At 40.4% G+C, this 24272-nt stretch overlaps 1 protein-coding gene across 1 annotated transcript in view; it reads right to left on the bottom strand.

Moving 5' to 3' along the window:
* sdk2a (sidekick cell adhesion molecule 2a) overlaps positions 1-24272 on the bottom strand; it is a 91597-nt gene that overhangs the window by 34057 nt on the left and 33268 nt on the right. The window contains exons 13-28 of the mRNA XM_041777965.1: positions 24109-24245; positions 23314-23461; positions 22007-22147; positions 21474-21655; positions 14658-14773; positions 14202-14397; positions 14009-14107; positions 13710-13901; positions 13418-13539; positions 11228-11337; positions 8229-8379; positions 4184-4421; positions 3969-4084; positions 1362-1551; positions 912-1010; positions 529-723 (exon numbers count right to left, since the gene is read on the bottom strand). Of these exons, the coding sequence (XP_041633899.1) occupies positions 529-723; positions 912-1010; positions 1362-1551; positions 3969-4084; positions 4184-4421; positions 8229-8379; positions 11228-11337; positions 13418-13539; positions 13710-13901; positions 14009-14107; positions 14202-14397; positions 14658-14773; positions 21474-21655; positions 22007-22147; positions 23314-23461; positions 24109-24245 (2432 nt within the window). The remainder of the gene's footprint in view (positions 1-528; positions 724-911; positions 1011-1361; positions 1552-3968; positions 4085-4183; positions 4422-8228; positions 8380-11227; positions 11338-13417; positions 13540-13709; positions 13902-14008; positions 14108-14201; positions 14398-14657; positions 14774-21473; positions 21656-22006; positions 22148-23313; positions 23462-24108; positions 24246-24272) is intronic.

Here is a 24272-nt window from a genome sequence, read left to right as displayed (position 1 = left end):
TGTAAAAAGAAAAGGCTTTTTAACATGTATTGTGCACAGGACTTCCAGTGTTCCTGCAGCCAGTCTCAAGTGGGCACTTGCGGTATTGCAATTTTTTGCATTTCTGCATTGGCTTCATTTTTCAGGACCGGAGGTTGATGCTTGTTTTTTCACGTTGTTTTCTCACTCTCTCATCAGTTTTTGGGTATCAACACCTTGTTTCAGGTCATACCAAAGCATCTCAATCAGCTTTAAGTCCAGACTTGGCTGCACCCAAACCTTCATTTAGTTGTTATAATGGCGTTCAGATGTGGATTTGCTGGTATGGTTCAAGTTACTCTCCTGATGCATAACCCAAGAGCACTTAAGCTTGTTGTCATGAACACCTGACCCACCTGACCAATGAACCCAAATGACCAAACATCACCACCTCCAAACATGCAAACAAAACTGTTTATAGAAATAAACCATTATTACAAACATACACAAAAACATCACCAAAATGACTCACAGGAGCTTCAATATTCATAAATGAAACATTTTAATTACCTCTTTTTTCTGTCGTGACCACCAAAGCCTCGGCAGCCTCCCCCCAACCCTTTCGTGTTTGAGCAGTGAGTCGGAAAACATAAACCATTTCTGGCTTGAGTCCAGTTGCTGTGTACTGACGCGCGCTGGGGCTCAGCACGTCTACAGTGGCGGCGTTACTGTTTGATGAGTTTTTCCGGAATGTGATCTGATAGGCTAAAAAGGCAAACATATAACACAAAGTAAAAACAGCATGAGCAGAGAAAACACTTCGGCTGCTCTGAAAAATCAAACAATTCTATGGAGGAATTTGAAGGACATTTCTTTTTATCGGACCGGCACAAAGCATTAAACGCCGTCTGATGATAATATCTGAGGTCATGGATAAAAGTGTGTGTATTCACCCAGGATGATGCCGTTGGGCTGTGCAGGAGGCTGCCAGATGAGCCTGACGGAGGTGGTCCTGACTTCAGGGAAGAGGATGCCGACTGGTGGGCCTGGTACTATCACACATAAAAGGACCGTGACAACAAATCAAGCAAGGGTACCCAGGAATTAAAAAATGATCAAGGAAAATATCCTCCTAAAAATGCAGGAACACTTTTCAATTATTAACGGAAAACAGAGAACAGAACTCTCTAGAAGATGTTTTTGTCCAATGTTGAGTAATAAGGCAGAACATTGCAATCATTTGCTGAAAAAACATTTTAAACAAGAAAATTCTCGATACAAATTGATCCGCCACAAGTGAAATTATCTCAGCTTGGGGAAATGACTTTTTAAATTTGGTTTGGAGAGAAACACAATTTGGGAGATAACAAGATGTAACAGGTAGATAAGACTGATTTGTTTACCATCATCCAGAGTCCTCTCTAAAATAGACGGCGAGCTGCTCCTCCCGTCTCCTATCCGTGTGTAAGCGAGGACTTGGATCTCATACAGGACGTATTTGCCCAGACCGTTGAGCTGAACGCTGTGGGTGGTGTTTCCCTCCACTGTCCAGAAGTTTGGAGCTGTGTCTGAATCCTTCTCCTTATACATCACCTGAAATACACCAAGACAATACATCAAGTGCATGACTTAAAAGGTCATGAATAGAGATGCAGTAATATTAAATATTAACATTAGGGTTATAGTGACCTAAATTGGTTATCAGACTTATCATAGTATCATTAGAATTTGCAGGAAATCTTCAAATAGCAATGATAGGTCATTAAAAAAAAACAAAAAACAAAACACTATAAATCAAATTAGCAGCACAGGAAATTATACACTTTTTATTTTTATTAAGATTAAATAATTAACATACCAAAAGTGAATCTAAAAACCTTATCAAATGTGCACAACATAGGCACTTTGTTAAGAAAATTGTGAAATTTGTTGATACTTTTTTGAAATCACATGCTTCAAATGACACATTATCTCTTATTTTTACGTTAGATATGAAAGAAAAATAGTAAAGGAACAAAAGAAAAACAAATAGCCATCATCTGTTCAACCCAAAGCTCCGTATAAGCCTGAGTCCTTATCAATACTACAATAAATGCAATAGATACTACTATAGTGTTTCCATTAGCTTGTATTTACTGGTCTTAGGCCAGTTTCACAGGTAGATGCCCAGCAAATGAAAACATTAACGGCAAAATGTCTGGCTGAAAAATATGCCAGTTTCCAAATGAGTAAGTAGTAAATAATTATGCATGATATATCAGGTTACCTAGAAGATATGTTTTCAAGAATCCTTTAATGTAAACTCAAAGTAATATAAACAAAAGGCAGTTTTATTACAACCTACTTTCTGCCTGGGTAAGTTTAGAGCAGCTGAAAACTATGCAGGAAATTCGATGATGTGGTAGGATTTTGAGTTAATATAGCTGCAGGTAATGAAGAGGCCAAAACAAAGGGACTTGTAGATAGTTGAGCAGCATCAACACCAATGCAGCAGCTGGGGTGAGGATGGGCCTCAGCCAAGCAGAGAGCTATAGTGGATTTTGATGGGTGGGTAATTCTATCTATGACCAGTTCTCTGATGAAGTGGAACTGTTTTCAACCCAGAATAACATCATGCAGAAAGGCGTGGGTCATTAGGACCGATGGCGAGAGTATGATCTCACTTCCCGCTGATGGTTGTTAATGCTCATGGCGTCCAATCATCACCAGCAGTGTTTGAAAATCCATCAATGAGAGGAGGACTGTAATGGACTATCCACAGCGGACGCTTTTGTATTTCTTAAGGACAACTCCAAAGAAACCACAATGGTTAGATTTACTGTTTAAGCAAAGGTTACATTTGAGATCATCAGTTCATGAGGACTAATATGACAAAACTGACAGCAAGATTTAAGTTTTATTTAAAATGCTGAATTTTTATGTGGTGTTTATTTAACGGAGCACTGGTTGGTTATTTGTTGACTAAATGACTTGTGGGTGTTTTCATTGGAGGATGGTATTTGACTGTTGTAAGCTGCTAAGTTATGGTAGCAGCTCTTATGCTAAGTGAAGCTGGTGAAGCTAAGTGCTGTTGTTTTTTTTATGTTAAATGTAGACTAACATCGTGCAACTGAGTGCATGTGTATAGGAAAAGCTCACAATTTTCATTATGTTTATTTGAATGACTTACATACAGACAAATGAAAGAATGTCTTTTGGCAGTCATTTCCAAGGTCTGGTTATGTGTAGTATGTATAAACAAACAGGCTGTAATTGGGTAAATTACTCGGGTTTACTGTCGGTTCAGTGTCTACTGTCTTGCATGATGTTAAAGGACAAACAGTGTCTTTGGGAACATGATCTGTTCCATCAGAATTAAAGCCTGAATAAAAAGGCCACTCAACACATCATATGATAACAATAGTCATATTAAACTAAATCCTTAAACATTTCTCTTAATTTATTTAAAAAATATTAATAAATGCCCAAAAGCAAATAATGAAACACACAAAATAATGTAAAAAAAAAAAATGCAATAAATACATTATATTCCCTACAGAAGCTGACACTTCATAAATATAAAAGATAAATGAGTTATTTATTGTTCACTTCCAGAAGAATTACTTTATTTTCAGAACTTCTATGGCACTTTTTCTACTTGGACTTCAGTGAGCAATCTTTCTGAGATTTCAATTTGGGCATTCCTGACCTCTCTGCTTCTCCTTTCAGTTCCTTATGATTGTACACATGGCCCTGCATTCTCTGCCCTGTTATTGGCAGCAGAACTATTTGTCTGTTCTAACTAGAAATGACTGACATGAGCTTTAAAGATACAACGTTATGGCATTTATCAATTTTAGACCATAGTCCAGAACAGTTTGGCAGTTTTAACAGAGGGCCTTGAATTTAAGAAAGACTGTTCATGGACAATTTCCTCAGTAGAAATTCAAGTCAAAAACTCAGCTATTGAGGTATAAAAACCAGTATTTCTACATAACAGAAAATTTTAAGATGACAGGTACAAGTCTGACCTTGTACCCCAGGATGAGTCCGTTGCGGTCTGCCTCTGAGACTTCCCCCCACCGCACCAGGATGCTGCTGGAGGTGGTGGCGAAAGCCGACACATTGGTAGGACCGCTGGAGGGCACTGCAAAGAGAGGTGAAGGACAGAGCTTAGGACACGTCAAACACGCCTGCATGATGAATTACATCATGTTTATGTATATGAATATATTTCCTTCCTCACCAGACTCCCTTGTCCTGCCATACACTGGCTGGCTCCAGGGCCCAGAGCCGATTCCATTGATGGCCTGAACTCTGACTTCATACTCAGTCCACTCCTCCAGGTCCTCGATAGTGAACTCCCTCTCCAGTCGGTCCATGATGACATGGGAGAGAACGCCTCCTTTGGAGCCCGCTTTAGAGTATTGCACTCGGTAGCCAACCAAATCTGGATTCCCGTTGTACTCCCACTCTGGAAGAGGCTGAGAGGATTGTTTTTGTGTTTTGATTCACCCAGTTTGAGCAAAATCAATATAAAAGACATCATAAGCGAGCGCATAATGAAGCAATAAGCCAGGAGAGGTTGTACTCTACAGCGATTTTAACAGCGGGTAAGAGGCACTAACAGCAACTATGAGGAGCATTATGGGAAGAGAAGCTAAGCCCTCTCAGCACTTTATTGAGTGGTTTAACAAAATAAGGTAAAACTTTATTGTCTAAAAATAATAGCGCTTTCACTAAATCTGCTGAAGCCCTATTAACATAATCCTTTAATGTAGATATTTTCATGCAGCAGTTTAAGAATTGATTGCTTTGCAAAGCTTTACATAAATGCATGTTGGGCTAAATCTGCTTTATACTACATGTAGTACAAGCCCAAATTCCAAAAAAGTTGGGATTTTATGTAAAATATGATTAAAAACAGAATGCTGTGATTTGCAAAAGCTTTTCTTATATTCAGTTGAATAAAGCAGAAAGACAATATATCTAACATTTAAACTGATCATCATATTCCAAAAAAGTTGGGGCAGGGCAAGATTACCACTGTAACATCACCTTTTCTTCCAACAAAACTCTGCAAGCATCTGGGGACATCTGGGGAAGTATTTGATTTTTGTTTCACTTTTGCTTTAAATACATCCTTAGTAGCTCAACAGTGTGGGCTTTCCATATTAAGCGCTTCATAATACATCATACATTTTCAATGGGAGACAGGAGTGGGCTGCATACAGACCAGTCTAGTAATGCATTTAACTCATGCAGAATGTAGCTTTAGCATTGTCTCATTGAAATAAGCATTAAGGACATCCCTGACAAATTTTGTCTCGATAGAAGCACAAGTTGCTCCAACACCTGCATAAACCTCTCAGTATTAATAGTGCCTTCACAAATGTGCATATTACCCATGCTGTTCGCACTAATATACCCCCATACCACTACAGCTGCTAACTCTTTTGAACCTACAGTCTTGGGCGGTCCTTTTCCTCTAAGCCTGAAGGACTCAGCAGTCATTATTTCTAAAAACAATTTAACATATGGACTCATCAGACTACAGCACACTTTTTCACTCCAGGTCAGTCCATCTCAGCTGAGCTTAGCCCTGAGAAGTCGGCAGCACTTCTGGATGCTGTTGATATATGGTTTTCACTTTGAATGGTAGCGTCTTCACTCGCATTTTGCTAGCATCAGGCCAAAACCTCCTATCGTCATTTTCCAATGATTTATTTTTTCATAAATCTGTGCTATTGGCCACTCTTTACATCTGTTAGTCGGCTAATTTTAAACCAATAAACATGTCAAAAAGATGCAAGCTATCACCATTCAGATTCACCAGTTAGATAACTGGAAAAATGTAGCATTTTTTTTCATTCCCTGAAAAGCGGTGATTTTGAAAATATGAGGTTTTGGCCCAACGTCAGTGGATGCAGTGACTTTGGGTAACTGACTGTGGTTTTCTGAAGCCTGCATCTGAATACCCATCACAGAATGATGCCGGTTTTTAGCGTAGAGCTGTCTGAGGGATCAAATGTCCCAAACATTCAGCGTCAGTATTTCAAGCCTTGCCCTTTATGTGCAGATATTTCTCTAGATTCTCTGAATCTTTTGATAATATCATGGTCTGATGGTAAAATTTCTATATTCCCTGCAATTGCAGGCTGAGGAATCTTCATAAACTGTTGGACTATTTGCCTGTGCAGTATTCTATAAAGTGGAGAAACTCACACCATCATAGACTCTGAATGACTGAGCCTTTCAGTAATGTTCAATCATAGCGCTCACTCTTGCTATCGATGAACCTATGTACTTGTGGAATGTTCCAGGTGTGTCTTTTCTTGCTCCTGTCCCATTATGTTTTTAACGTGTTTCAGGCATTAAATACAGAATGTGCCAAACAATAAGAGAAAAAAAAAAAAAAAAATCAGCACTTTATCAGATCGATCATCAAATTCCTTTGTATTTGTGCTGTATTCAGTTGAATATGGGTTGAACAGGCACATGTATCCAATGTCGCCCATAAGGGGAGGACTTTCTGGGGCCCAGCCAAATTGGAGGCCCACTGGAGGTCAGCAAAATCATGGTCCATTGTTCAGTTAAGCTGTGATAACCATGTATTATTTTTAACCTGAATGATAACCAAAATGGGCAAAAATGGTCAAAATGCTGCAAAAATGAGGAAAAGTGGTTAAAAGGGGAAAGAAATGGACAACAAGATGCAAAAAGGGTTAAAGATTCTTAAAAAGGGTAAAAAGCCATACAATTAGGATAAATTGGAAAACAAAGTGGCGAACGTGTGAGAAGCAGTAAATGAGTAACGAGTGGAAAAAAGAATTTTATTGTTTGTAAAGATGCAAGTATGGGTTACAAAGTGAACAAGGGTAAAAAGCGGCACAAATGGGATAAATTGGCAAAAAAGGCAAAAATGGGCAAACCCCCCCCACAAAAACGGGTAAAAAATGGAAAAAAGAAGTGGATAACATGGGCAAAAAAAATGCAAAAACTGGTAAAAAGTGGTAAATAAAGGGTGAACAGTGCACAAGTGGGACAAATTAGCCCAAAAGAACTGGGAAAAATGGGTGGCAAGTGGCCAAAATGGGAAAAAAAGTTGCAAATATGGGTAAAAAGTGGAAAGTAGAAGTAGAAAAAATTGTTAAAGCCATCAAGATTCAAAATTGGCAACAAGACATGGCCAAAATGGGAGGAAAGTGTTATAAAAGGTTAAAAAGTAGCTACAAATTTTCATTAGAACCAAATTATAGTTTGTAAAACTTTTCAGCTCCAAGATGAGGTAAGTGTTAGCCAGGACGCTAGCAACAGCGCTACTGATCCAACACAAATGCATTGACATCATCAATAAATCACAGCAGGGAGGGCACATTCTCTGGGTTTTCAAGGGCCCAGCCAATTTCTGTGGGCCTGCATGTACCTAAAGATGAACTGACTTTGTTTTTATCAAAGCGCTTATGTTCTAGAAATTAATATAGCCTTGACTCAAGACTTCCATGACACAGCCATGAAGTGGACCACAAAATTTTACAACAGTTTAACACCCAGCTCACGAAAAGAGCCGCAATAATTGAGCTGTGTGATAAATTTTTAGAACAGTATCACTCAGCTGACACCCCTCTGCAGTTAAAACCAGGTAACATGCACTCATTACAGTCAGAAGGACCCTGCCTCTCACTGCCTGGCAAAGTGATGATAATGGACAGATGCAGCAAAGAGCACCCTGGCCAAACGCTGACACAGACAGAAGCACTAATCAAGGTTTGAGTGCATGCAGCTTTCTAAACATTATCAGCACCATCGCTTGTATTCATCACATAACAGCAACAGGACAGTGCAGATTTACCGAAATAGGCAACCTTTCCCAAACAATGATTTTATTGTTCCAAAAAGGAGTCATTTGAGTTGAAAGCAAGTCACTCGTGATTTATTTTCAAACTCTGATTGTGTGAAAAATTGAATTTCCATCGATTGACAAAATGAAGTAGTCTGAATGTAATTTTACAAAATGTATTTTAGAGACATTGTTTTCAATTAATATTCCAAGGGCACTTTACTGTCTGACTCGCAACCCATCTAGGAGAAGCACAAAGAAGAAAAAAGACAGCAGAGAGGATAAGCTTTCCTAAATCAACAGGGAAGCATTTCTATAGCCCAAATCAGAATAGGAACAACTCAGACATGCATATCAAGCCCTGATAGTAATCTAATAAAACTCCACTTTACCTTCATAATGCTTTGAATTTTGATTCATTCCCAGTGTGTAATGCTCCGTGACAACTTACCACCCAGCGGAGCCACAGGCTGGTCTCACTGGCTGTACGCAGCGTGACATTAGCAGGGGAGATGTCCGGAGGGGCCTGCAGGGTCTGGATCTTCCTGGAGGGCTGACTGGGAGGACTAGTTCCCACTATGTTTACCTGGCGCATTCGAAACCTTGAAGCAAAGCAGAAAAGCTGACGGTGGATAATTCATGTAAAGGTGGGCGTTTAATCATGATGATACGGGGGAAGGATTAGATTACTTTAGATTAGATTAGAAGAAACTTTAATGCTGTGCAAATGAAAACTGGGTCATTACACTACCAAAGAATGATTAATCTTATGAGTGAAGAACAGAGGAGATAAATCAAAGAAAGCAGAATAATCTGGATAACAGTTCAGTTATTGTTGAAGATCAAAGATAATCGTGATAATTTCATGAAAAGAGGATTTTCACAGACTTTGTCTTTATTTCATAACCACCACAAGTATAATTATAATGCTGATAATCATATAGTGATAAACTTTATTCTTAAAGCAATGTTTTAAAGGGATTGTCAACAGGAAGTGTATTATCCAACTTGTCAACTCCATTGTGCAGGCATGGAGGTTCAGCTATGCAGATGCATTAAAAAAGTATATGGGAGTTTAACTTTCTATGTTTTGTATGCTCCATGTAATATTGCTGTCTCATATCCAGATAGGCAGCTGCGGTAAGTCTGATTGCTGATAAAACTGCTACTGCGGCTACATTCAAGCAAATCACTCCACTGGCAGCCATTGTTTACCAGCTTGTAGTCAAATTAAATTCAACCAGGAGCTACTGCCTTGTTTTCCTCAAATTAAGCTGATTGGTACAATCATTTCAGATTGAAAATAGGTCGACTGGATGACAGCCAGTCCATCAGCTTTGCAATGTAAACACCATATCACAGCGCTTTACTTTTCTGCTAGGAAGCCCTCTTGTCTTAGCACTGCTGATGAAAACCATGTACATCTTTGACCACCTTTGGGGCTTTTCCACTATGGCTTGGCTTTTGGCCACGCCGAGCCAAACCAAGCCGTGCTGATTTGCTTTTCCATCACCAGTTTGGCCGAGCCAAGCTACGCAAAGCTGAGCTCAAATGGCCCTGCTCATGAGCAGGGTGTAATTTGATGGGTGGATTTACCCCTTATGCTACTGATACCTAAACTGACATGTCAGATGGATGTGTTTCCAACATCCATCTGGGAAACCTTCAATATACAGTGTTTGGGAAAGGGCAGAGCCGAAGGGTGATTGGATGAACGTTCTGTCTGTCACATTTTACAGGCCAATCAAAGCAACAAAACAGGTGACGTCGTCTCCGCTACCGAGGAATAAACTCCAACTCTATGTCAGTTCATGAACTTTTGTCGTTTTTGAAAAGAAAACAACTCACTGTTGTTCTTTGTTCTTCTTTTAATGAAGGAATGTCGTCAAGTTCTGATAAAACTGGCGCTTTAGCAGCATCCACGCTAATGTCTTCCGCCATAACAGTGCTGGCCTCTTGTTGCTGCAAGCTCGCGTCACTTCTCCGCCGCGCCTGAAAGAAATACTTCTCCTTGTTGTCGATTGGTCCTGTCCCTTTCTAACTGGGCCCAAACAGTTCAGAAGAGAGCTTTGCAAGCTTGATTTGCCAGTGAGAAACATAGAAACGGGCGTATCCACCTCCTTTGCAAGGTTAACTGATACCCCTACTCCATCATAATTTTTTTACCCCACAGGGAGATGGGGAGATATGTTTTATCCCTGCCTCTGCTCCAGTTGTCTATAACTGTGTTACAGTGGTGGTTTAATGTCAGCATTCACTGTAAGACTTAAACATTTACAATACAAGACCAAAACTCAAGATTTTTGTGCGTACTATGTCCGATAGTCGTGCACAGCTTCTCACATTGATGAGTGAAATCAGGAAGGACCAAGCGCAGATCCAGGATTACAACTTTTTCTGCACCCACTAATAACAAAAGTTTGATCCTTTCCCCTTCTGGCAGACAAATAAATTCTAGACTTTTGAAAAATCAAATGCTAAATTGCATAAAGATACAACCCATTGTCCTCACCATGTAATAACTTCATGAAAACACACTACAGTGTGTTTTTGAGGAGGAAAACTGAGCTAGAATAACTAACCTCACAGCCATCACTGTGTTGTGTGCCATGTAAGTCTGATAATACTTCTTGCTTTAGATGATCTTAATCTGGGATGCAGTAAAATCAAAATTATTGTTATGATCATGACTCAAGTTCAATTTAAGTTGTACACTGTAGACCCAAAGGGCTGATTAGTGCACTGCCCATGAAAGAAGATATGGATTATGTGGTGTGCTGAGTACTGTTATAAAAAATAGGTTTTCCATTGGAAAAGTACAGCACTGTGGTGTACCATGGTGATGTTTTTTATCTCAGCTTTTCTTAAAATTAGCAAGATTATGTGGAGCATACATACCCCTCTGTAGCTTAGCTTCTGTGCCTGCACCCCTGCCAGGTTGTTAATGGAGCGCCTGAGCTGACCGACGTCTCCTGTGGCTAAAATACTTACTATTGACAAGTTACTCATAAAACCCTGCTTCAAAAATACTGAACTATGTCCTCAACAAAGTTATAAAGTGTTTTATTATTATAATTTAGGATAGTTCCCTCCTGTGAAACCAAGCCATAGAAAAATAGCTTAGACCTGGAAGCCATCAGTGAGACCAACAAGCCATAGAAATATAGCACACAATTTATGTATTAACTTCCATTAGCAGCTTGTATTCCTTTATCTTTTTTACTGATGATGATTTGGCTTCCTCCTAATAGTGGTTTATTTTCTACCTTGTGTTTTTTTGGTACGGTTAACCTTTCAGTGTTGAGCAGAGTTGTCACTTTATCACATCTTGTACTGTTCAGTGTCTTTAAAGCAGACAACTGTATAAACACCTTACTTTATCTTAGCTTATTTGGCTGATTAAAACAAAGAAGTAAGTGCACATAAAAAGAAAATACTGTGTGTGCTCACCTATAGAAAGTATATGGGTTTAGTTCCAGGACCTCGATTGATCTAGCGTCAGGCTCATTAGCCAGCTGATGAACCATCAGCCACTCTTCATTCTCTCCTATTATACCAATCTGAAATGCAGAGAGAGAATACATGACAAGCAGCTGAGCAAATTTAATAAATTAAGAGGTATGAGAAAAGAAAAAAAAACCTTGAATGAGGACTGTGACATCTTACAGCTTGTTAAGGAAGGATCATGGGCTGTTTTAATTATGCGTAAGGGCATTTTCCCATTAGGCACAATTGTTTCGTACCATGCCTGAGTATGGATGCTTTCCCCTCTCCTATCCCCTGATTCCATATTAGAGGCAATGTTTCATTTCGAAGCACTCTTGTGTCCACTTACATGCATACAGTCCAGTACAGTAGGTGCAAAATTCTTTGCAAATCCCCTATTAAGAAAAATCACTGCAAACACTTTGGTAATCATCCATATGACAATAATTTTCCATGGGGAAATGGAGTCCAATCCTGCTACTATGGATAAGAGGTTAGATCTACTGCCAGAGATCGGCTCTGGAACCATGTTGGGCCAGGATTCCGGCCCCTATCCTCAGTCCCAGACTAGATTGGGCTCAGGGGAATCAAAGACATCTTTTCAGACATAGTGGCATAATTCTATTATTTTACTTAACATTTACGAGTTTCTGTCACTTTCTTCTATGATAGCGTCTAAACTACTCCCTTGGTGCTGACCCACTACACAAATCTTGACTAGAGATGTGGTGCCCAGCCTTGGTTTCTTGAATTAAGAAGCCTTTTTAACAAAAATTACACCTTATGAGGTTTATTTACTCAACATTTTATCACTGTTTTCTTTAAATCTACCGTATGATTATGACATAATTAGGGAAAAAAGTTGCTAACAAGTGACACTGCCAAACTGCTCCACTCTGCAAGCACACAGTGAAATAGTGCAGTTGGAGACAAGCAAGAGAGAGAGTGCTGTTAGCAGTTACACAAGTGAAGGAAAAGAGGAAAATACTTTCGTTTAGATGCAGTTTAACTAATGAAAAGTTCCAAACATTCAGTGCACAGTGATTATCTGTGCGTCTGCTCCTCATCCTCACTGTTCCTTCTATCATTAATAGCACCTTAGCAGATTTCTGTCATTAAAACAATTTAGAATTGTGGCTTAAACTTTAATATACCAGCCAACCTACTACAAATGTTGCTCAGGCTCATAAATACAGTTTATGGGACAGGATAGAATGGGCTGGACAAGGATCAAACATGTATAGACTTGGGGAGGATTAGGCTGGAATTTTGCAGACCTAGGGCCGGATCTTAGTGGATCTGGCCCCTAGTCTTAAGCCCAAAACACACCTGTGCCTTCAGACAAAACAATTGCTGTCATAACTTTCTGTGAGTAAACCCACACAGCCAGATGGATGCCCTACATCACGGCACTTTAGGCCACTGCTCTATTTCCAATGCTGCTTGCCATGGCTAGGCCCACTGAATCCATCTACCGCTCCACCCAACCCTGTTGCCAACTATCTTTTTTTGTAGAGGTGTCTTTCATTAAAAACTGAACTGTATCAGGTGTAACACTGTTCCCATTGTTTTTCACTTACCAAAGTAGGAGAACCCTTACCCAGGCGGGCTTTCAACTCTGGAATTACACACCTGGCCACGCAGTGGCTGGTGGGGAGTTTAACCATTGACCCTGCTGTTGTTGTGTGTTAAGGACGACTATTGAAGTGCATCAAATGACTCAACATTCTGGTCTGGCACTGGTGTGTTTTGGGCTTGAGCTCTACAATAAATGAGATGGCAATAACACCCATAACACCCCTCTCCCTACTTCCACATCTACTGAGTAGCTCAGAGGATAAAACTCACCCATGCATTGCAGATACAATGGTTTTTGAAGAGTCAGGTCATGTTTAGAATTTAGCCTTTACAGCTCAACTCCCTGACCACTGCCCTGTGCTCAGACACAGTTGAGTTCACGTCTCCAAGAGACAGTGCTACAGTACACACAATTATGCCCGGGACCACATCTCCAAGCAGACTTGGGCATGGTGACATGTACAGTTCACCTGAGCTCCCACTGATCAGATGAATCAGACTGTGGGGTCAGGTGTACTCAGATTTGGGCCTGCTCCCTGATGTCAAACCACACTGAGTGAAAATGAAATGCCTTACCTGGGCTTCCACCAGCCAACGGGAGATGGATGTCTTGCCATCATAACCCGGCTTGAACTGCAGGGTTACAGAGCGTGGGCCGATGTTGGAGATGGCTAAATTGGTTGGAGGACCAGGCAACTCTGTGGTGAAGAAAAAACGCTTAAGAAAAACATTCAATTATTACTGCTTTCAGAAAAAGTTGAGCAGGAATCAGCTGAGGAAGACTGCAGCCCTTTGAGTGGACCCTTCATAGTACCTATGAATTCTCAACTAGAAGTCAAACAGTTAATCTCCTCATTTAAAAACTGACCTGGCGGTACACCAGAGGAAATAGTGGAGGCGGAGAGCTGGCCTTGGCCCTTTGCGGTCATGGCTGCTACTTGGATGGTGTAAGTGGTGAGAGCAGTGAGTCCTGTCACCTTGTACTCCTGAGTCAAGTTGGGCAAATAATGGGTCACTCGAGTATTGGTTCTATTGAACTCCTCCCAGGAGATGCGATAGCCTGGAAGAAATGTCAAACAGTGAACTCTCATTTAGTCAACATATGTTTGGGACTTTTAAATTGGTGGAAGACATGTTAAGAATACAGAGTTATCTTTTAATGGTCACCTGTGAGGACACCGTTTTTCTCCTGTGGCTCCTTCCAGCTGACTTTTAGTGAGGTGTCCAAGATGTCAGTGAAGCTGAGGTGACCCACAGCGCCAGGGGCTGTAAAAGAATAATAAAAAACAGGCAGTAAATGAACAGCCTGACATGTAATTATCTGCAAATACTACATAATATCCAGAATGTGGGCACTTACTATCCTCATGGGTGCGTAAGCGCTGAGGCGGGCTGCGTGGGCCGTCTCCTGGGGTAGTGAAGCACAGCACTGATGTGTAGTATTCTGTGAATTTTTTCAGGCCAGAGATGTAACCAATGTGGACACTGTCCTGGAAGTTGGGACGCACTGTTACCACTGTGACCTCATTTTCACGACCCGTTTCCCATGCTAAAAGCTGGAAATGATGCAAGAGAAGACAAATGTGAGCATTTTAGATTCAGAAAAGAAGTTGAAACACCACTAAGTCAAGATTTACTGAGGCTTTAATAAAGCAGAAGTGCAGCAGAGCTGTGAACATCTGTTAAGTTAATGATTTATGGAGAAAGTTAGGCTTTAAGAACAATCAATCTGACAACATAATGAGACTTTGTCAACAGAGTGCTATTCTGCCTCCGGCCACTAGAGTGCACCAGTTGACAGAAAGGGGTTGCTCACCTTGTATCCCTGGTTGATTCCATTGATAAACTGAGGACTCGGGGCACTCCAGGTAAAACGCACCGTGGTGGAGTTGACAGCCTCGACTTGAACATTTCCTGGTGGCACAGTGGGCACTGATCCAGAGGAAGGAGAGATGGAGACCAGAGAGGGGGGAGTAGAGAGAGAGAGAAGAGTCAAGAGGGAGGGGGGGGACAGTCAGGCAAGCAGAGGGAGGAGGGAAAGAATAGTGATGAGACAGGGAAGGAAAGAACTTGTAAATGTACAGCAGGCAATTTCAGACCAGAGCGTGAGAATCAGGCTGAAGCGATTTTTTTTCTTTTTTGTATTTTGGCTCATTTGGGGAGGTAAGAACATGCCAATCAAACCGGGTGTGAGAGCGGTTGCCTCAGGCAGCTTCCAGGTGAACCCTGCAGCAGTTTGTTTGAAGTGAGCGTGCGATTCTGATGTAACACGGGAAAAACAGTCGGGCAGTCCCACTTTAATGAAGCTGATTGGCCGGCATTGGTCCTCTCATCCCTATGCTCTTCTGCATTCTCTTTGAATGGATTTAAATTCAAAACATGATCTGCTCTTGTGCATTTAATGGAGTGAGTGACTGGAACATGCAGCTAATGAGTGCTGAGCTAAACAACACAAAGCACTTGTTTCCTGTCATTTTCCACTCACAGGGACCAGGATGATGAAATAATATATAGTTTTTAAATTATGGAACTATGATGCCATACTTTCTAGGTGACAAGTTTTCAAGCTGAAGTTGTGCCTATAAAAAGTACAACACTCTTTTGCTTTGCTAACCATAGTAGAACGTCTGTTTATTTTTAGAAACATACTCAACTCTTTCATCAAATGATTGATCAGGCATCACACAACATATGCTGAAGTGTCTAGGGTTTTATTGATAATCTATGCTGGAAAGAATCCAGCAATCCTGGAGTAATTGAAGTATTTTGTCACCATCCCGCCAAAAGAAAATGATAGAAATTGAAGCCATCTATTTACTCACATTGACAATAAAATAAAAGACAGTCAGAGCCAAGGCACATTATCAACAGGAAGTAAACGGTCAATGTGAGTTTTATGCTTAGCATGGGGTCCTAACTATCAGAACTTACAGCTGTCAGATACCTTTTTTTTATATTTTTCTATTGTGGTTTATTTTAGTTATACCTATAGAATTATAAACAGAAAATTAAGGACAATTCATACACTGATTTCCCCATAATTAATGTCATTAAGGTGTCTTGCTTTGATTTTTCTAATTTTAGATCCAGTATCATGATGCCATACTTTCCAGCTAAGTTTGAGTTGAAGTTGTGCCTACAAAACATTACAAGCTTGTTGTTCGTTCTCTATAGCAGCCTATTAGCAGATACACACTTCACTTTTAAATCAAATGATTGACCAGGCATCACACATCACATAGCAAAGTGTCCAATGTTTTGATCATAACTTGTGCCAGGAAGAATTCATCAGTCATGACATATCTAAAGTGTTTTATAAACATCCTTGATTTCTGTCCATTGAAATTGAAGCCATTTTTACACACACAAGTGGTTGAATAGCAGAATAGAGCCGAGCGGAGATTTCACGCATACAAGGGGTCATAAGTGCAATTATACAGGTGTATTTTTTCCTGTGATTCAATTCAAATATTCTAGATTCATCCCATGCAAAGTGAAATATTTAAATAATTTTTTTAAATCCATAACCTCAAAACATTAGAATATCACAAAATACCAGTCTAAAGACAGTTATAATACAGAAATGTTAACCCTTTGGAAACATATGCCCATCTATGCACTCAGTAATCGGTTGGAGCTTTTCTTGCACAAATTACTACATCTATGCAATGCGACATGGAGACAATAAGTCCGTGGCACTGCAGGGGTGTTATGAAGCCCAGGTTTCTCTGACAGCAGCCTTTAGCTTGTCTGCAATGTCTGAGTTTCATGTCCCTCATCTTCCTCTTGACAGTTCACCATAGATTCTCCATGGGTTCAGGTCAGACTTGAGCTTGAGCCAGTATAGTTCTTTTCTAGTCATCCGACTACTCAAAGCACCTTCACAGGTCACACGTACCCAGTCACACCCTTTCACACATGCATTCATTCACTGATGGCAGAGGTTGCAATTGGCCATTAGTATTAACTAATCCCATTTGTATGCTCCACACCCATTTACACGTTGTCCAAGATCCTGTTTTCATCTGAAAACAGGACTTTGGACCACTGAGCAAGGGTCCAGTTCTTAGTCCCTTCAGCTCAGGTGAGAAGCTTATAACATCTGTGGTTCAGGAGTGGTTCAAAACTAGGAGCAAGACACTGGTAGTCTATTTCCTTGAGCTATCTGTGTGGTGACTCTTCATCCACTGACTCCAGCCTTGTGAAGTTCCCCTAAGTTCTTGAATCTGCTGAGCTCATCCCTTTCAGCAATGATGTTATGTGGCTTATCCTCCTTGTGGGGGGTGTCAATTATTGTTCTCGAGACAATAGTCAAGTCAGCAGTCTTCCCCATGTTTGTGGTTGTGTGAACTGAACCAAAGAGTGAGAATGAGGGCTCAGAAAATCTTTTCAAACTGGACCTTCTTCACAATATTCTAACATATAGAGATAGTGGATTTTAAAGTTTTTGAGCTGTAAGCCTTAATCATCAAGATTAAGACAAAAAAGTCTCAAAATGTAAACCAAGGGGAAAAAAACCTTTTATACAATATTGTATTGTTTTTAGATGCACCTGTATATAGATCTCTGGGAGCCTTTTGTCTATGTTTTGTCATTTTAATTATTTTTCAGCATAATCGCACCAAAAGCACCAGGGGCAGAGCAAGAAGACTTCCTGTGCGAGACATAAACCTATGAGGGCCCAGGAGCACGCTGCCCCATACATCTACAGGTCACCTGGCAGTTAGTTCTATGCACTGTTCAAGCAATTTTAAAAGTTTAGATTTAAGATACCAAAAAACAACCTATACATTGTTTGACATAAAAATGTGCAGTTCCAACTTAAACATCCTTTAAAGCCAAAATAATTTTCTAAAATCTGTTTTCAAAGTGTCCTCTTCATGCTAAAACTGTAATACAACATGTATAAGATCCATACGTTTCTCTTTACCTCCTAAAATTCGAATAAATAGTAAAATATGGGTCCTAGATAAAGGTTTTTTTTAATATGAAAATGCTGAAACAAATTAAACCTTAAACATGTTAAAGGCAACTTTATCTTGCAATGTTTGAATTCGTTTTTTGGGGAAAAAAAGGAAAAGTCAAATTTTTTATTATTATTTTTTTTTTAGTTTGGCTGCAGTATGCATTTGGCTGCATGTTTTGATCAGCATGGTTCATTACTTTGTAATAATCTTGCTCTATTTTTTTGGCCTCCATCTGTCATAACACTCAGCTGTCACATAATTTTACCAACTAGAAAAATTCAGTGCTTTTTAGAAAATATTAGGACCCCCCCCCCATCTGTAAAGCACTATGGAGAAGGCAACTCTATAATTTTGACACTGTTTCCACTGATCAGCATCAAAGCATCATAAAAGCTGCTATGACAGAAGCATGTTGTGAATTGTTGTAAGCATTTACATACTGAGTTTGTCACTGGTTCACAACTTGACCATGCCCTTTTGGGGTTTAAAAGGCTGAGTCTGCTCTGAGGTTGTCAAAATGATATTTTCATGTACTCACTAAAACGGTGGTGACACACTCACTGGATGGCTTATTCAAAGGTTTGTAGATAAAACTACTCATTTAAGGTCCTTTAGACCTGATCCAAATGTAGAAGGGCATTTCTGAAAACAGGGTTTTTCTATGTGTTCTGGCCTTTTGTACTCCTGCAAACTGCATTCAAGGTCACTGAAAATGTACCTTTTGGAAATCGCCTTCCATCGTTCAGAATTTTTGAAACTTACAAAATGAAATTACATTTACAGCCTTGATGTGTAGATGAGGATAACAGAGTTTTGGGCTTGTAACATAAATCTGCACTACGGTTTTTTTCTCTGTTTGATGTCACCAATATGCGACATTCAATTAAATTACATGGCAATGGCAGATGCCAAACTTGTGTGTGTGTTTACGTTGCTACCTGGACTCTTGAAATGCTCACACATTCACAGCTGTTCTCAAACTACGCTGATGAACAAGACACCTGAATGGACTATAGCCGTCACTGCTGTTTTCATGCTGTTTCATACAACACTTTGCGCCAACATTGCTGCCAAAATTTTTGCAAGGCAAGGATTTTACAAAGCTGACGGATTGGCCAGATTCCATGTCTGTCAGCAGGCATCCATCTTGTAAAGATTTAATCTGAAAAGTTTGTGTCTGGTATGAAAAATGAGCGGACGATTCTGCGTCAATTTGAGCCGGCTCACTGGGCTTCCCTGAGAAGTCGGAAATTAATCAAGCGTAACATTTAACCACTAAAACTCATTTTTCTGTTCAGGAATGCAAGTAAATAACTATAATTCGACGTATTATCAAGAAATATTATTGTGCTTTACTATTTTTTCAGTTTTTTTGCAAATCAGTGAATTTTAAAAAATCATGGATAACAATAATAATTATATTTTAGCATTAAAAATATAATTTGGGTTAAAGAGCTTCTACATATTGGTGTATTAACCATTGCAGAAACATAAAAAATGATTTTGGTAATTACCAATGCTGTTAATTTAGGGCAGCAGTGGCATAATCCTTACTTTGGTTAGGGTTAGGGTGGTCTAATAAATTTGTTAAGCACTGTATATATCCCATACAATGGGATATTATCTAGCATGTTAGGTCAGGACACCCCTGTGGTCTGAGGGAGGTGCTTCACCAGCACAGTGAAGGACAGGCTGTCGACATACTGTAGCTCCTACTCGACACAGAATGTAACAGTGGGTTTTGTGTTTTCTGTTTTCATGGGAATAATATGGAGTATTTAAAAAAAAACAAAAACAGAAGAGGAAAACCACCTTTGTCAAAGGTACTTACCTATGATAATGAAACAATTAACATTTATATACATATTTTAGGTGTTTATATATGTGGCTCTTTGAGGGGCTTTGCTAGAAAAGCAGTTATTGCGGAAGGGTCTCTCTTGAAAGAGAAAAGTTCTTGATCTCAAATGGACTTCTTTTTAAAATAAATGTAGATATAAACTAAAATAATTAATAACAAGTTGAAAGGCAGTGTAGCTGATGAATATAAGGATTTATGAGTACCTGCAAAATTAAATTAAATCAAAATATCTGCTGATTCACCCTCTCTAATGGCTGTATGTGAGCAGAGAGTGGAACAGAATAGGAAATGGAAACACTCCCCAATTTTCTCCCGAGTGCTCTTGAGAATATTTAGGGAGTCTGGCGCAGAGGATCTCTGTTCATGGAGTGGATTTAACATGACAGGGATTCAGAGATATGCGAGTGTGGTAAGCCTTTCAAAGCTTTATGTACAAGTTAAAGGAATTTCAAATCAAACTGGGAGCCAGCGCAGCATATCTTAACCAGGAGCCATATCCTTTTTTCTTGTGTTTGTTAAAGTCTAAGAGCTGCAGCAGCAATTCTTACGCTCTGTAATCCATGAATTGACTTTTTAGGAAAGCTAGAGAACAGACCTTCATTCAGTATTCTGGTAATAAAAACAAGGCTTAGCTTTTCAACATTCTGATGCACCAAAAAGCTTACTTTGGCTTTAATTTGTCATAAAAATTACATTTTAATGTCATATTTAAAGGCTGGGTCATATTGCAACGGTGCGTTTGGCCTTCCATCTATTTTTTCTTTGTACCTATTTTCACAATCCGTGTTCTCTGTTGCAGGAATATAACCTGAGAATTGGTTAAGTATGCTTTCACAGAGTCAAAATGTAACTCTCACCTTCTGTAGACTTTTCAGCCATGTCTATTCAAGTTCCCATCTTTTCAAAGAACATAAGGTGTCGGAATCAATGGCCGTGACAGAAATACATAGCTGCATGACACTGGGGAAAGTTCGCAATGTGTGCTCTAATTATGCTGCTCAGCATGTTCAATGAGAAAAGAATTCAAGCGAAGCAGCTTTCTTTGGCAGCAGTGAAAGGTATGCTCAAAGCCTGACGCACATCATCACCTGGTAATTTACGCACACAATCAATTAAATACGTGCTTAGAGAGGTCGATGGACATCTCCGGGTGGTCAGAATAGAGAAAGAAAGGATTCTTTTTGCTGGAAGAATGCAGATGGAAATAAATCCCTTAGAGGAGAGTGTGTTTTTACCATTGTTAAAACAAATCAAACATTTAATGCTATGAGATGATGCAGCAAAAACCAGATGATTTTTCTCTGATCCAAAGTAAAAGCCTCTACAGAAGTTTTAAAGGCTCTTGTAGGCAATCAGCTCATTCCTGCACATGATTTGTTTTGCTGTACTGCAGCCCTTACTGCAAAAATAACTACATCGAAGCCGACAAAAACAAACAAGGAGCGGTGTTAGGCAAAAAGCACTCAGACGGCCTTGTCTTCTTTACATCCCTTTAAAAGCTTTGCTGCTGGAGCTTTAACTAACAGCTGACATCTCTTATGTCTTCTGTTCAAGGTGAGAGACAGCATTTATGTAGCAGGGAAAACGTGACTTTACATCTCTTAATATGATGTTAAAAAGATTGGATTAGCAGTCACAGGGTTGAGACTGAGATGATGAGGCTTCGGGATATGAATGGAATTTGTTGAACTGCACGAAAGCATCTTGCACAAAACTTTCAACCCGACATTTTTAAAAGTTGGGCTGCTGACAGGCTTCCTTTGGGATATACAGTGTATGATGCACGCTGTATGTGTGTTGCCCTCACCTCCCTGCAGTGTCCATTCGGTGACTTTATGGCTGTAGGTGCCTCGTCCAGCTCCATTATAAGCTGCTACCTCTATCTCATAGTTGGTCCAAATGATTAGGTCCTCCAGGAGCAGGCTGGTCTGATCTGGGCTGGTGATGTTTTTCATCTGACAATCAACAGGAAGCCCTGACAGACAGTACCTGGCAGCAGAGGAGGAATCGATAGACAAAAGGAGGGAGAGATGGACAGAAATATGGATATTAGACGGATTCTCTGTGAAAAAAAAGGCATGAGCGGGGAGTTTAAACAGAAGGGAAGCCATGCAGAGAGGTTATGAAATGGTAACTAAAAGAGAGGTGACAACAGATGAATGGAGAGGAAGGTATTTAATTGGCACCAATTATTCTATTGCAGCAGCGAGCGAGAATGAAGTGAAATGGAGAGGAAGAAAAGGAGCTGACATACCAGTTATTATCACTACTGAATGGCACTGGCCCAGACAGGCACCTATCCCTGGGTAGAAATTAGGCAGGTTGTCACGGTCTTCTTACCTGATGATGTAGCCTTGGAGCGGACCATTCTGATGGCTCTCCGGGGGAGGCTGCCATTGGATCATGATGGACTGATTGGTGCGGCCACTCGCAATGACTGTCTGAGGGGGGGCGCTGGGAGGCTCTTCGGGGAGAGTTAGTCTGCAGCAGCGAGGGAGGAAGAAGGAAAAAGAGAGGTGAAATAAGAGACAAGAGAGAAAGCATGCATTAATTATTGTGAGTTTCTGCATATTTCTATCCCATTTCATCATAGATATCAAATCATAATAATGCTGTTTTTTAAGAAACACCATAAAGGAAAGTTGGGATGAGCAGGGCTGTGTCTTTGTCCAAAACGTATTCTCTATACTGTCCGCAGAGGGACATCTCGCTGTGGCATGGCGAGGATCAAAGAGGCCTTGGTGAAAATGGAGCAGCACAATACAAAGACGGCGACTGAAGGGAAAGATATAAAAGAACAAGAAAGAGCGATCCAGGCAGACTTTTCCCTTAAGTCAATTTAAGATGACATCTTGATTTCTTCCCAGTGCACCGGAGCAGTGCTCTAGAGGAGATGAAGCAGAGTGTTTAGGATCAAAGAGGTGTGCCCGAGAGATGCCTTAGAAAAGCCCAGCACTCTATCTGACGCTCAGTCACCCTCCTGCGGTGTGCTCTTGTCTGGGCACATTCATACACGAGCACAGCCCTGTGACTGTGGTGCAGACTGATGACTTTCAGATTGAAGACGTTACATCCTGCAGGTTCAATAGCAACACTGTTTGTGTTGATGCGGACAAGGTCAAACAGCATGTGTAGGTGTATTGTGATTAGTTAAAAACCTAGTAGGCGGTGTATGAATGGTTGTTGCAGCTCCCTCCTGCTAGTCAGGAGAATTTAGTTAAGATTGGACTCTACTTCAGCTCTGCCTCTTTTAAGCCGCTCTGCATTGCACTCATAAAGTACGGCAAAGACTGTTAATAGAAGGGAAAGAAATGAAGTTAGGTCAGCACACCCATCAAGTCTTCACAAAGCACAATTTCAGCTCATTCACAGCTTTATCTTGAAAAAGCTCGTCCTGAAGCTGCTTCATCTCTCACTCATTCCCACAGGAGAGAAGACCAAAAAGTGGACTTGCAGGAAATAATCACAGGGTTTTCTATTGAACTGCCAAAAACGAGGAATTGGGGGGGACGGGTTGTTCTAGAGCTGTGAAAGCCCTCGAAGTGCAAAGCTGTTCTCACCGCCGGCGTCAACATTAAGCCACACAGACTGGCAGCAACAATTTTTATATGCAAAGGATGCAGAAGCTGCTAATAAGCTGCACCAACCGGTCAGTCTCCTTGCTGAACTGGCCTCTGCCCACGTCGTTGACGGCACACAGCCGGAACTGGTAGGAGCGTGCTGGGATCAGGCCACTGACAGCAACCCCGGTGGACTCTGGTTCAATATTGGCCAGCAGCACTGTCCAAGGGGCATCTGAGGTGGAGAAAACAGGCAGAGCTGTGAGCCAGAGTAAGTGAACAGTAAATGACCTTGAGAGAACATTTACATTCTTGGAAAAAAATCTCCTCAGCAAAACTTTAATTTCAATTCAGTGTTATCCCTGTCTATTATTGCCTTCTATTGTTTCATTTTCAATAATAATATGGCAGATACAGATAAAAAACAAGTCATTTATTTTGTATACACTCCCTCTAAATATCAGATTGAAATTCAATTATCCAAAAAGCAGATCCCATCTGCATCTTCGGATTCATTTTCCTCTTAATGAGTTGTCATCCTCTCAGTTAGCCTGAGCTTCGATGAGAAATGGATGAACGATTTACTCTCCATGGGTGAGAGTTTTCCGACTTCTTTGATTTTATCATCCAGAGGAAGCTGGAAGCATCGGGCATCAACGCAATTTTGCTCCCCTGATCATTCGCAAGGAAGGCAATTGGGTTTTAATGATTGCAGAAGGTAAGCGGAGACTTTGCAGGCAATTTTAGGGACTCAATGGAAATATATTACAAAAACAGGGCTGGAAATACGTGCTCTCAGGGAGTCTGAAGAAACAATATTGCCTTTAAAAGACTGGGAACAAAAGCAACATGCATTGTTTATGAGCACGCTGAGCTACTCACTGTTTTCTGAGACTTCCAGGATGTAGCGGATCAGGGGGCTGTTGCCATCGAAGGCTTGGGCCCACGTGAGGTTGATGGCTCTCTTCTCCATGGTGCTCAGAACTGCTATTGGGTTTTCTGGAGCATGTGGCAGCTGTCTGTATGTGCATATGTGAGCACGGCAG

This window comes from Cheilinus undulatus, linkage group 21, assembly GCF_018320785.1.
Source record: "Cheilinus undulatus linkage group 21, ASM1832078v1, whole genome shotgun sequence".
NCBI lineage: Eukaryota > Metazoa > Chordata > Actinopteri > Labriformes > Labridae > Cheilinus > Cheilinus undulatus.
Note: the sequence above shows the minus strand (reverse complement) of the source record. Positions and strands in the feature narration are given on the sequence as shown.